Source organism: Salmo salar, chromosome 13, assembly GCF_965601325.2.
Source record: "Salmo salar chromosome 13, fSalSal1, whole genome shotgun sequence".
Lineage (NCBI taxonomy): Eukaryota > Metazoa > Chordata > Actinopteri > Salmoniformes > Salmonidae > Salmo > Salmo salar.
In genome coordinates, this window is record NC_138303.1 from 68,160,156 (window position 1) to 68,174,668 (window position 14,513).

General features: G+C 41.0%; 1 protein-coding gene and 1 pseudogene across 5 annotated transcripts in view; one reads left to right on the forward strand and one right to left on the reverse strand.

The window, feature by feature from the left end:
• The window catches only part of LOC106567604 (unconventional myosin-VIIa-like), a 56,447-nt pseudogene extending 52,991 nt beyond the window's left edge, over nucleotides 1–3,456 (forward strand). Inside the window, exon 46 of the transcript XR_014379945.1 lies at nucleotides 2,291–3,456. The product of XR_014379945.1 is annotated as an unconventional myosin-VIIa-like (transcript). The remainder of the gene's footprint in view (nucleotides 1–2,290) is intronic.
• A 6,093-nt stretch (nucleotides 3,457–9,549) lies between these two features.
• Nucleotides 9,550–14,513, reverse strand: part of gdpd4b (glycerophosphodiester phosphodiesterase domain containing 4b) — a 31,593-nt gene continuing 26,629 nt past the window's right edge. For 3 of the 4 annotated variants that reach the window (XM_045693477.2, XM_045693478.2, XM_045693476.2), the window contains 6 exons: nucleotides 14,178–14,328; nucleotides 13,572–13,796; nucleotides 12,465–12,863; nucleotides 12,065–12,147; nucleotides 11,773–11,852; nucleotides 9,550–11,168 (listed from right to left, as the gene is read on the reverse strand). In XM_045693477.2, the coding sequence (XP_045549433.1) occupies nucleotides 11,065–11,168; nucleotides 11,773–11,852; nucleotides 12,065–12,147; nucleotides 12,465–12,863; nucleotides 13,572–13,796; nucleotides 14,178–14,328 (1,042 nt within the window). In that variant the 3' untranslated portion in view covers nucleotides 9,550–11,064. The remainder of the gene's footprint in view (nucleotides 11,169–11,772; nucleotides 11,853–12,064; nucleotides 12,148–12,464; nucleotides 12,864–13,571; nucleotides 13,797–14,177; nucleotides 14,329–14,513) is intronic. The other variant, XM_014137086.3, reaches the window with a different exon arrangement.

Sequence of the window (14,513 nt, forward strand, 5' to 3'; positions counted from 1 at the left end):
ATAACCCATAATGACAAAGTGAAAAAGATGTTAAAAATAAATAAAAACAGAAATACCTTATTTACGTATCCAGACTCAAAATTGAGCTCAGGTGCATCCTGTTTCCATTGATCATCCTTAAGATGTTTTTACAACTTGTCCACCTGTGGTAAATTCAATTGATTGGACATGATTTGGAAAGGCACACACCTGTCTTTATAAGATCTCACAATTGACATTGCAAAAACAAAGCCATGAGGCCGAAGGAATTGTCCTTAGAGCTCTGAGACAGGATTGTGTCGAGGCACAGCTCTGGGGAAGGATACCAAAAAATGTCTGCAGCATTGAAGGTCTCCAAGAACACAGTGGCCTCCATCATTCTGATATGGAAGACGTTTGGAACCACCAAGACTCTTCCTAGAGCTGGCCGCCCAGCCAAATTGAGCAATCGGGGGAGAAGGGCCTTGGTCAGGGAGGTGACCAAGAACCTGATGATCACTCTGACAGAGCTCCAGAGTTCCTCTGTGGAGATAGGAGAACCTTCCAGAAGGACAACCATCTCTGCAGCACTCTACCAATCAGCCCTTTATGGTAGAGTGGCCAGACTTAAGCCACTCTTTAGTAAAAGGCACAAGACAGCCTGCTTGGAATTTGCCAAAAGACATCTAAAGGACTCTGACCATGAGAAACAAGATTCTCTGGTCTGATGAAACCAAGATTGAACTCTTTGGCCTTAATACCAAGTGTCACATCCGGAGGAAAACCTGGCACCATCCCTACAGTGAAGCATGGTGGTGGCAGCATCATGCTGTGGAGATGTTTTTCAGCGGCAGGGAATGGGAGACTAGTCAGGATCGAGGGGAAGATTGAATGGAGCAAATTACAGAGATCCTTGATGAAAACCTGCTCCAGAGCGCTCAGGACCTCAGACTGGGGCAAAGTTTCACATTCCAACAGGACAACGACCCTAAGCACACAGCCAAGACAACACAGGAGTGGCTTCGGGACAAGTCTCTGAATGTCCTTGATTGGTCCAGCCAGAGCCCGGACTTGAACCCGATCGACATCTCTGGAGAGACCTGAAAATAGCTGTGCAGTGACTCTCCCTGCCCAACCTGACAGAGCTTGAGAGTATCTGCAGAGAAGAATGAGAGAAACTCCCCAAATACAGGTGTACCAAGCTTGTAGCGTCCTTCCCAAGACGACTCGATGCTATAATCGCTGCCAAAGGTTCTTCAACTAAGTACTGAGTATAGGGTCTGAATACTTATGAAAACGTAATATTTCCATTTTTTACTTGTAATACTTTTACAAACATTTCTGAAAACCTATTTCTTCTTTGTCATTATGGGGTATTGTGTGTAGATTGATGAGGATTATTATAAAAAAATATATAATAATTTTAGAATAAGGCTGTAACGTAACAAAATGGGGGAAAAGCCAAGGGGTCTGAATACTTTCCGAATGCACTGTATAGACAGGTTAGATTACAATGTCGTGAAACGATGTGCATGCCTCAAAGGGGAAGAAGGCTGTGTTATTGTGGTTCTGGATGGCCAGATACTTAGCAACAATGACAAGAAACTGCCAGCTGGTGGCTTGTTTTAGCTCATTTGATTTTGTTCTTGATACCGTCTTGTTTTGAGGTGTTTTGACTGATATGACATCTATGCTAATATGGCAACATTTCCTAGCTAGATAACCAACAACTGTAACGATGTATTTGAAAGACATTGTGCTCATTGAGCAACTTTATTTATGTTTTCAACAAAGATTAGAGACAAAATGTTGTTTACATGTATTCAGCAATCAAAGCCAACCCCATCGGTTTGCCCCATAGTTGCACATGCATCGGCTTTGTTGCTAAACAACCAACCCGTCTATTAACCAAAGTCTTCTCAAGATGCTGAAGTGAAAAATAGGGTTTCATTTAAATCACACTTGACTAGACTGTAGGTGTCATGTGGCCAAAAATCATAGTAATTGTCTTAGCCTGAAATTGGCCTATATGCAGATAGAAAAGTATTTTTATGGTATACATCGGAGGTTCTGTAGCTTTGTGGAACTTTGAAATAATGAATGCGTAGAAGACCTGGGTTTAAATGCTGAGTGTTTGATAAGGCCGACTTGGAGTGACAGTTGACCAGGTTTTCACTTTTGAGACTATTCTGTTGGCTCCATTGCGCCAGGCAAGCTCAATCAAGTGCATGCAAAAGTATTTTACACATACACAGGTCTGATTCATAGGCTACCATGAAATATGGAAAAACATGAATGTACCTTTTGACCTGGTTTGTCTGTGTGACCACAGGGCTACAAGATGGATGACCTCCTGACCTCTTACATCAGCCAGATGCTGACCACCATGACCAAACAGCGTGGTTCCCGTGGAAACATCAAGTGAACTGTAAAGTGATTGATCCCGCTGTTGAGCGTAGTAGGCTTCGAGGGCTTTCAAATCTATTACACTGTCTCATTAAAACAGAGAGGGATACATACAACCCTTCCGCCATAACATGTCAAATCAATGACATGCACACACACACACACACACACACACACACACACACACACAGAGAGATTCACTTGACTGATTTTTCTCCCAAAAATTGTGGATGAAAGAGAGTGGGAAGTGCAAAAGCTTGAGAATCTCTGGTCTATGAGTCTATTCTACTGATACTGCTCATCTCAGGACTACAGGCACAATGTTGCTACATCGTCTGAATGCAATGTCTGATACATTGGATGAATATAATGTATCTCCACGCACTTGTGTTAAAGAAATGTACATGGATCGTTGGTTAAGGGGATGGAGGTACGATAGCGGCATTGCGACTAGAATTCTCTTTTTGTATTGTCAGTGGGAATTGTGACGATTGACATTTTGTGATTGATGTTTTGGCCATGACAATGTTTTGACTGATTGTCAGATGTTGGTTTATATCTAGGGTCCTGTCTTAATTAACAATCACCAATTGCCTTTACTTGACCTATACTCAAATGCACAACCAACAATTACAACTTGTTACATGGCAACTAATCAGGAGCTTTGTTTATAAAATGTTTTGTGATGTATAAACATTGGGCCTAAACCTATACAACTAAGGCTTGTCCATACTATATATCTCATGTGAAATCGCTATTCTATTTTGGTTTAGAGTTTAATTCAACATTTTCCTTTATTGTCATAGGCAGGCTAAATAGTTTCTTTCAATATCTATTCATATCTACAGTAATCAGTGTTATTAGTACATTTCATGTACTGATGAAGTACATTTGAGTACAGTCAGATTGACCTCTGGACATTAGCTGTCTCTAGGAATTTGCATACAGTGTGTATACCACATCACTGTAAAAACCTTCAGTGGAAAGTTGACAATATTTAATCGTGATATTTTTAACAAGCACATATTTAGCTGTTTGCCTAATTAATTATTGAAGCAAATGTATTCTGTAAATAAATTCTGTTTCATATGACTTGGCTTTTTAAAATTGTGGAGCAATCAATGATTTTTAAGTATTAAAGGTGAACTCCGGTAAATTACAAAATACAGTATCATATACATACAGAAATGTGCCAGTTTTGGCATATTAAAGTTATGTTATTGTTTATGTCTGTAAGCAGGATGTCACCCCCACAGGCATCGCACACACCCCCGCGCACATGTCATAAGCCATGAAAAACATTTTTTGAATTATACTGAACAAAAATATGAATGCAACATGTAACAATTTCAAAGCTTTTCCTGAGTTACAGTTCATACGGAAGTAGGAAATCAGTCAATTGAAATGAATGAATTAGTCCCTAATCTATGGATTTCACATGACTGGGCAGGGGTACATCCATGGGTGGGCCTGGGAGGGCATAGGCCCACCCAATTGGCAGCCAGGCCCAGCCAATCAGAATGAGTTTTCCTACAAAAGGGCTTTATTACAGACAGAAATAAGCTTTTTGTGTGGTAAATATCTGGGATTTTTTTTATGGGACTAACACTTTACAAGTTGCATTTGTATTTTTGTTCAGTGTAGCTTTCAAATTGCAAAATTCTTTCTCAGCCTCATGGCAAAATGTGTAGAATAGCAGGACATTATCTCAGGGATTGCTGACAGCTGGGACTATCCTTGCCCGGCAGGGAAACTTTTTTTAAATATATATATATATATATATAATATATATATATATATATTTGAAACAATTGATTTTGTTGCATTATTTGAGCCGAATTACCTAAGGAAAATATTTGTTTTGGAATTTTCTAAATACTTTCAATACTATTCATTTCCGTGTTGGCTTACATGCCTGGAAATGCCCTTGTCCGGAGCAAAGGATCCCAATTTCAAAAACTCCCGAAAACTGTTTACAATTCTAAAAACAGGCAAAAATTGATATTAACTGATACATTTTCTTATGTAGTTTCTTGCAATAGCCCTCTGAAACATTAAAGAATATTTCTTTCAAAACTGTGATTACTAAAAGATGTGTCCGGAGATTTGGTTAACTCCGTCAGATTTCCTAAATTAATCAGGAATGAGCAGGGTTAACCTCACCATAAGGTCCCCTTATTCATGTCTTCATTACATGTAGTGCAACAAGACCACTCATGGTCTGCAAAGTTATGTTTTTTGGGGGGATTTTGAAATGAATCCTTTTCCATATTTTACAAATATTTGTTTTGAACTTTTGTTTTTAGAGGCAAAAATATGTCAGTTTTGAGTATCTGTTGTGAACTCCACCAGTGGCTTGTCAACACCGGCACTGATGCTAAGGTTGATTATTTTGTCAATATTCTGAAAAAGTATTTTAATCACTGTTTTGCAACACATATTTAAACTGTTGAAGTATTTGCTGTGCTAGTTTGGAGAGTTGTATTACATATTTAATAATCTAATGTTAGAATTAAACAATCAAGGCCTATAAACACTTGTTGGACTATAATAACTTTTCTAGGGCCAGTGGGACGATTTCGTCCCACCTACGTAACAGCCAGTGGAATCCCGTGGCGCGTTATTCAAATACCTTAGAAATGCTATTACTTCAATTTCTCAAACATATGACTCTTTTACACCATTTTAAAGACAAGACTCTCGTTAATCTAACCACACTGTCCGATTTCAAAAAAGCTTTACAACGAAAGCAAAACATTAGATTATGTCAGCAGAGAGTACCCAGCCAGAAATAATCAGACACCCATTTTTCAAGCTAGCATATAATGTCACATAAACCCAAACCACAGCTAAATGCAGCACTAACCTTTGATCTTAATCAGATGACAACCCTAGGACATTATGTTATACAATACATGCATGTTTTGTTCAATCAAGTTCATATTTATATCAAAAACCAGCTTTTTACATTAGCATGTGACGTTCAGAACTGCTACCCCCCGCAAACTTCCGGTGAATTTACTAAATTACTCACGATAAACGTTCACAAAAAACATAACAATTATTTTAAGAATTATAGATACAGAACTCCTCTATGCACTCGCTATGTCCGATTTTAAAATAGCTTTTCGGTGAAAGCACATTTTGCAATATTCAAAGTAGATAGCCCGGCATCACAGGGCTAGCTATTTAGACACCCACCAAGTTTAGCCCTCACCAAAGTCAGATTTACTATAAGAAAAATGTTATTACCTTTGCTGTTCTTCGTCAGAATGCACTCCCAGGACTTCTACTTCAATAACAAATGTTGGTTTGGTTCAAAATAATCCATAGTTATATCCAAATAGCGGCGTTTTGTTTGTGCGTTCAAGACACTATCCGAAAGGGTAAAGAAGGGTGACGCCCTGACGCGTTTCGTGACCAAAAAATTCTAAATATTCCATTACCGTACTTCGAAGCATGTCAACCGCTGTTTAAAATCAATTTTTATGCCATTTTTCTCGTAAAAAGCGATAATATTCAGACCGGGAATCTGTGTTTTAGTACAGAGAGAGAAAATAAAAACATGGGGTCGCCTCGTGCACACGCCTCAGTCTCATTGTCCTCTGATAGACCACTTACCAAAGGCGCTAATGTTTTTCAGCCAGGGGCTGGAATTACATCATTCAGCTTTTTCCCGGGTTCTGAGAGCCTATGGGAGCCGTAGGAAGTGTCACGTTACAGCAAAGATCCTCAGTTTTCAATAAAGAGAGTCAAGAAGAACAAGAACTTGTCAGACAGGCCACTTCCTGTAAGGAATCTTCTCAGGTTTTTGCCTGCCATATGAGTTCTGTTATACTCACAGACACCATTCAAACAGTTTTAGAAACTTTAGGGTGTTTTCTATCCAAAGCCAATAATTATATGCATATTCTAGTTTCTGGGCAGTAGTAATAACCAGATTAAATCGGGTACGTTTTTTATCCGGCCGTATAAATACTGCCCCCTAGCCCTAACAGGATAACAAATTTAAAAAATGCCTTTAATGGTGTCTGACGGAGTTGACAAAATCCAGTTAGCTGCATTATATGAAGAAGAAAAAAAGGTAGTAGTTCCTTTACATGGTGTGATAGCTGATACATTGTTCTATCAAAATATACTGCTCAAAAAAATAAAGGGAACACTTAAGCAACGCATCCTAGATCTGAATGAAAGAAATAATCTTATTAAATAAGTTTTTCTTTACATAGTTGAATGTGCTTACAACAAAATCACACAAAAATAATCAATGGAAATCCAATTTATCAACCCATGGAGGTCTGGATTTGGAGTCACACTCGATATTAAAGTGGAAAACCAGAGTACAGGCTGATTCAACTTTGATGTAATGTCCTTAAAACAAGTCAAAATGAGGCTCAGTAGTGTGTGTGTGGCCTCCACGTGCCTGTATGACCTCCCTACAACGCCTGGGCATGCTCCTGATGAGGTGGCGGATGGTCTCCTGAGGGATCTCCTCCCAGACCTGGACTAAAGCATCCGCCAACTCCTGGACAGTCTGTGGTTCAACGTGGCGTTGGTGGATGGAGCGAGACATGATGTCCCAGATGTGCTCAATTGGATTCAGGTCTGGGGAACAGGCTGAATCCAAATGTGCTACGCCACTGGTCACCCCACTATGTATGGTGAAACATATTGCTTAGTCTACCTTTTAAAAGTAATATTAGGCCTAGATTCAATCAGATCAAGTCTTAATCAGCGATAGCAGACTCCCGCAGAGCAGATGTTTTAGCGGTGTTGGAGGTGGAACTGCATTGGAGCCTTCAAATCGGTGAGCAACTGCTCTTGCGACCTTTGTCACGAAGTCACACCCACCCCACTCGTATTAGAAGTTCAAAACGAGAAAGTGTAGGCTGTATAGAAATTATTACGCTCCATTTTTAAAATCATTGAAGAAAATGAGGATTTCTATCATCCTAATGGAGATGTAGTTACATCTCACATTCCAGTGTTAGACCTTGTAAACAAGGCTGCATGGGATTTCTGTTCATGCGAATCCGTGCAGCCAACGGCAATGTCCACATTAGGTATAATGCCAAGAGCCGCTTGTGGATTTGACAGTTCTAATGCAGTTTCACCTTCAACACCACCAAAACAACCGCTATGCAGATGTCGGCTAAAGGAGATCTGATTGAATAGAGCCCTTATTTACATTGTTGTGTGCCATTCTGTATAGTGGATATTCATTTAGCTCAAACTGTTCTTGTTTTGTGAACGTTGGTCCATGTAACCAAATATGTTGGTATCAATAAAGAAATTACATATTTCCTTTAATGCCTAATGTTCAGCACCCCAAAAGATTAATGAGCCTATTTCAGTATTACTCCATTTCATAAGAACAATCAAACCAACTTGAACGGAACAAAATGTTCAGTTCACTTCTGATCGTGTTTATGCTAGAAGTCGCGTTCACCCCTCTCAATAATGCCATTGTTTGAAATGACTTCATAGTGAAATAGCCATTGTATTTAGTATGAGCCTATCACCGCTGTCGTGTCTTTGGGGTACCATTAAACTGAAGACATGTTTATCAATTAACTCCCTGTAATTATTATCACGCGATTAAACTGATTAATCGTTTAATTGTAATTAACTAGGAGATCGGGCCACCAAGGAAAATATTCAGATTACAAAGTTATAATTTTCCTAATATAACTTTCCTATATTATAACATTATATATTATATTCTATTATAGTATAGGCCGATTATCTTCTGGTTTAAATGGTGTATTTTACCTCGCGTCCAGTCTCATTCCAAACGTCGTAAATTGTTGTATCTGCACGAATCCAGCCTTTACTAAAGTCATCCATACATCAATTGTCTTAAAATCATTTATTTACTAAACTAAGTAATTCACAGAAAGCATACAAACAGTAATTATCGTCACAAAGAATTGGTAGAGTAATGTGCCCTAGTGGGCTAAACAGGCATGGCTGGTGTCTTGTTAAACAAAGGGTCATAAAAGGTCAGCTGAGGAGGCACACAGAGTTCATTAATATTCACATTTGATATGCTTATCCTTTGCACATGAACGCTCACTCATTCGGGAATAATTGCAATCAATATATATTTACACTCAGTGTGTCATCGGGATCCTTGTTGGAGAGTCGTTCTGTTGGAGAGTTCTCTCTCTCTCGGTTAGAATGGATCTTTCAAAGCGACATTCATTAATGTCGTCATAGAATGGATGTTTCGTTGGTCTTCGCGTTCAATGATATAATTTACTTAGCTGCAGACTAATAATTAATATCAAAGACTTGTTCTTATTCTGTCGGTCTCGATAGTCTAAAAGTTTAACCATGTGGTATAGTAAACTTTCAGTAGAGGAATTGGGGGTCAAACCTTGGCTCTCTCTTCTGAGGTAAGCTGGTCTAAAGAAAGTAAATCAGGGTGGGGTTTGATAGTGAACATAGAACAGGCTTGTCACATGACGCCTGGTCCTGTCTGTGTCCCTGGGGGCGTGCCGATGACTGAGTTAAGCTTGGTACAGAAATACAATTCTATCACATTAACATCAGTACATAGCATCTCAATATATTACAAATAGCTTTATCCTTATTAAAACATTTTATACCACCATTTGGATGCAAGTCCCATAGCTGAGGCTATTATATAAACAGTTTTATGGTAATATGGCTATATTGTCTCTTCTGAGTATCACAAAATTGTACCAAGCGGACCAGTTCGTAGCTGGATTCTTCACCAATCTTTTATACCTTCTCCAAAACATAAATGTCGTTCGGTTCCCCAATTCTGTGAGTTGGAAGAATTTCCTGTGTCTCTCTATGGGCCATGTGGCAGGAGATTCTCCTCTTAGAATTTTACCACCCCTTCACACAGGGCCTGGGTGGGGGGAGGTAGGTTGGGGGATGGTGCAAGGGGGGGGGGGGGGGGGGCAACTGTCCTCCCTGTACTCAAAGAGGGCAACGTCATGACACCGCCAACTGAGTGTTTTCCTCTCGGCTTAATTTTGGACATTTGTTCCCGGTCTTCTAACTCTGGATTAGCCGGGTCTCTTATTTTCTTGCATGAGAATTGTTAGGCACTTTGCAAATCTCACACTATGGAACACAAAAATGTCTATCACAGTAAGGGAATTTAACAAAATGACAACATTGAAACGTTTAGACAATAAAATTACAAATTGGCATGTTTGAAAATTGACTTTTAATATGATATGTCATCCTGTTACAATCGGAAGAGTAACTAAAACAACATACAGCTCTTAAATGTCTCTAAAACAGATAGAAGTAGAACGAAGACAATCTTACGACCAAGAGAACACTACAGGTGTCGTGCGTAGATGACAAATCAGACTGGTACTGTATCTATACTCTGATTCTTTGGCTGAACAGGCTTTTCTTTTGTAGGTATTCCTAAGGCTTTGTACGGTGGCTTTTAAAAGCTACTTTGCCCTTTAGGACCACCGTAGCTTTGTGATGAGTTACTCATCAATATGTCATCAGTCATAAAGGAATCTAACAGGGTTAATAGTAATTATTAGAAAAAACATTCTCTCAGCTACCAGAGCTGAAGTTGGCATTATTCACATTGATTTGACAACAATGCAGAGTAAAGCTGAGGCAGAATCAACTGTAGGGAAATGTAAGAGTTCTGCTATAATCTGGCCAAAAGGACTAAACATTGTATAACATTTGGTTTTTTAATCCTTGCCAGAAGGATTTTCATTTGTGTTGAAAAGACTAAACAAATTGGTTAAAAACAATTAACTCAATATGGACCATGGAAATACACGTAGTCTAATTGTTCTCAGTAGGTCACTGTTATGTTGTTGCAGTGATTATACAGTATGTTGCAAGGTTCTCTGGGTGTCACCTCATTACGCCACCTAATGATCTAAAAATGCTTATAAACAGACTACAATCAAACACATTTATCTCCAGAAATAAACATAGAATCATCGTGTCATATTCAAACCTGGGTTCTAATAGTGTTCATTTTTCTTTGTGATACTTTGACCATTTGATTGGAGTGCCAGATCCCAGATGGGTGGAGTTTGCACTTTTGTGTCTACTTCATTAGTTCCCTAAATGCCAGGAAAGCTCAATCAAGCACAGCATAAGTATTCGAAAGAAAACAAACACGTACTAATTGAACTCCAGTCTGGTCATAAACACCGATCTTATCAACCACTACTGTCACACACTAAAGAAATGGTAAAGCGTTTGTAATTCACGTAACTCAACACTGCAGTGGCTGCTGAAATGGAAAGGAACCCATGGAGGGAAAAATAAATAGAGAATATCTATAACGGAATGTCTCTTTTCTTCTTATATTAATGCAGTGAGTAATCCATTTCCATGGGCCTGGTTCAATATTGTAGTCATCTCTTCCCAGCATCAGAGGGTGTCTGTAGTGTGAAGAGTTGGTTATGGTCCTTGAGGCTGTGTGGGCTTTAATCTGGGATTTACAGATTCATTTCTATGCAATGAAATCATTTCTGCAAGTGACACAACATCAGCGCCGCTCATAGTTCAATGATGTGAGGCCTATTTCTCATTCTCACTAAAAGTTTCAGGGGTTGCCAGGTTGGGTCCTGGTGAGTTGCCAGGTTTGGCCCAGGGGTGTTGCCAGGGTGAGAGTGAGGGGGAGGAATGGTTTGTTTGAACTGAGCCTCACAGAGGAGATTGGTTGGTTGGTTCTCAGTGCTCTGAGACGGTTGCCAGGTTAGGCTCAGTGGCTAGAGGGCTTCCAGCAGGCTCTCCCAGGATGTTGACACTGGAGACAGACCACACATCACTCATCTCTGTCAGGGGGATGAGGTTAGCGGTTAGGGGTTGACAAAGGTCATTATCATTCATATGTAATAATGATTAAGTAATACATGTAATACGTTGTCTTTTTCATTTCAACCAATTTCTGTTCTAAGCCTATATAGCAGGGTTCCCCAACTGGCGACCCGCAGGCGGAATTTGGCCCACGAGTGATTTTTATTTGTCCCCCCCCAAGTTTTCGGAGCAAAAATAATAATAGTAATTTATATATTTTTATTGATGGACATGAGACTGTAAATTCACCAGCAAATCAGCTCCAAGTGATTTGAATTCCCACGCATAATATAGAGATATAAGCTATGTGATCATATACAAATGTAAGCAAGGTTTAAAAGTATTTTGTGTTATTATATATGTTTGCAAATTGACCGCAAGAAGCCCAGTCTACAAATTATGTAATTATGTTCTGGCCCCTGACCATCCGCTCAAGAAAAAAAAATCAGCCAGCTGCTGAATATAATTGATGTTCCCTGCTATATAGGGTTAGTGCCTGCGTGTGTACATGTATCTCATATGTTACCAAAGCTAGCCATGGAGCAAAGACTGGGTATCTCCTACCGACACCCTCTAACTCACCTGTCCTGAACTTGCTGTAGGTGCCGTGTTCTAGTGTGGGTTTGCTGCCCGAACAGAAAGCCAAGCCTCGTTCTCGCCACCTGTCACCAACACAGTTACAGTCATCACTACAAGCAGTGACACGACAGGAAGGGACACTACAGGAAGTGACATCACCGTTATAGCCAAAACAGACCGACCTTCTTCCGAAGCTTTTTCAATCACATAACCAAGCCACGTATTTTTTATGTAGGCATATTAAAAGGCATCTTATGACAACCCTTGCTCTCTATATTCTGGTGGGCTCACTCACCAGTGGAAGATGAAGATGATGAGGATGAGGATGAAGGACACCACGTCGGTGAGAACCCACATCAGATTGTACTCATCTGGAGTCTGAGAAAGAAAGACCATTGTCTCTAGGTGTATTACTGTCACCAATCCAAATAATTTTAGATCTGTGATACTTCAAGGTAGGATATTGGCTGCATTTGGGCCCTTTATCCCAATAATCGGTCCTTTCTCCCAAAGTGTGCACTTGTTCACTTCCCTTCATGGATATGAAAGAAAATGACCAGTATAAAAGACCAGTATGATGGAAACTCCCTCTAGCTCATACCTACACCAAAATACAATTTTTTACATTTGTGGAGAGTAGTGAAAAGATTGATTATTGGGATGTAGAACTATTTGTCCCAGGTTGCTGTTCTCACCATGAGGAACAGGGGTCTGGTAAGTTTGTTGAGGAGCTGTGGGGAATTGGTGGTGACAGACTGAGCCCCGGAGCACCAGGCCAGAGAGTAGAGCCACGGCTGGCTGATCACATACAGATTGGTGCTGATGTTAACCGCCGCATACTCACTGGGGGGAGGCATCACACACACACACAGACAGACAGATAATGAACAAACACATAGCCAGTTAACACACAGACACACACAAACACAGACACACCTGATCATCTCTGTAGACATGGAGCTGTAGTGCAGGTTGAGTTGGACGATGTGGTTCTGCTGCAGCTCCTCCACTGGACCCCAGGACCCAGAGGTCTGCTGGAGGTCAGGGTCCATCTTCTGGACCAGGTTCCGCAGGTCTGGGGGCAGCCACAGCACCTGACACACACATTCACACAGAGAACACACACATACACACAGACTAGAGGTCTTTACGGACCCACCTGTACCCGAATACCTGAGACCCGATCCGACATCGGATCGAGAATTAGAAAACTTTTCACGGGTCTGGGTCAGATCTCCTGTGATTGTCACAGGTCTCGAGTAGGTGTAATTTTAACTGACTTCCCGGAAGGACCCATATAGATCAGAACGCGACTGCTGCAGTGGAGATAGAGAGAAATGGTATAATTTATGCTACTGCTCTTTGCTTTTCACGAAAGTGCCGCTTGTAGCTTGTTGTTGTTGTTGACCAATCATAAGTCATCAAAGAGCCAATAGGCTACAGTCATAGAGCCTCCGTGTGGGGTAAAAGTTATATAAAAGTCTATATGGAATGGTTCTAGTTGTCCTCGAGTCCGTTTGGACCGGGTCTCTATATTGTTAACATTTATTTATGCATATTGGGTCCAGATGGAAAAGCCCCAGGGCCATTTCGGAACAGATCCAACTTTTTGGACCGTGATCGCCCCTAACACAGACACAAAGTGAATAAGTTTCCCCTAGGTGCAGATCTAGGATCAGCTTCCCATCCCCCAATCCTAACCTTAACCATTAGTAAGGAAAATACAAAACTGACCCAAGATCAGCGCCTAGGGGCAACTTCACCCTACTTCTCTTTATAATATCGTCCCACAGTGCCCTCACCTGGTGTGAGTGGATGGAGGACTCGTTCTGGATGACCTCGAGGGTGCGTGTGATCCAGGTGTCCCTGTAGGGGTGGCCCCGAGGGGGCCGGTAGAGGTCAAAGATCACCTGTTTGCCCCTCTGGGCCGCCAGCTCCAGGAAGTCCCGGAGGGTGCACACGGACTGGTTCTGTGCCTGCGCCCGGTCCTCGGCACCCAGCGACCAGGCCGTGCCAAACGGGTCGTGCTGCAGAACCACCAGGGGGAGAGAGACAGTCAGTATACGGAATGCTTTGGCATCATGGCAAATCATATTGCATGGCGCAATGCAGGGGACAATGTAATATCACATTGTATTCCATAAAGTCGTTGGTTGTCTAATTGGAGTTGAGCAATCAATAACCTCCCAACCCCCATCAATAGTACTTTGGTGTAGTGACAAAATGTATATCTTCACTATCCATCATCTTATTATGTTGACGTAACTACTTCCATTGGTATCCCATCATACCATGTCCATAAAGCGAAATGATCATGATCTTTATTAAAAAGCAGTTCAAGACTAGGCTTATTTTACGTGACCCTGAGTCTTCCTGAGGTACTACCACAGCGGCGGTTGGTGACTCACATAGAGGAACCAGTCCCCGGCATTGAGGGTCTCCAGCTCCCCCCAGGTGAACATGGCCGCAGGGGCATCCGTCCGGTTGGGGAACACCTTCTGCACGTTGGTAGTCCTCCTCAGGGTGCGGTCGTGCATCAGGAATGGCACCCCGTCGTAGCTACGGCAACGAGAGGAGGACATGGCAATTACTGAGTTGGTAGTTATGGAGTTGACCATTGCAGAGTTGACAGTTACAGAGTTGACTGAAGTGCGATAACTCAGTCAATGAGACCCAGGTACTTTATCAATCTATCTATAATTTATTCAGGTATGTCAAAGTCTCCTTCAATAAATGTTTTTCTC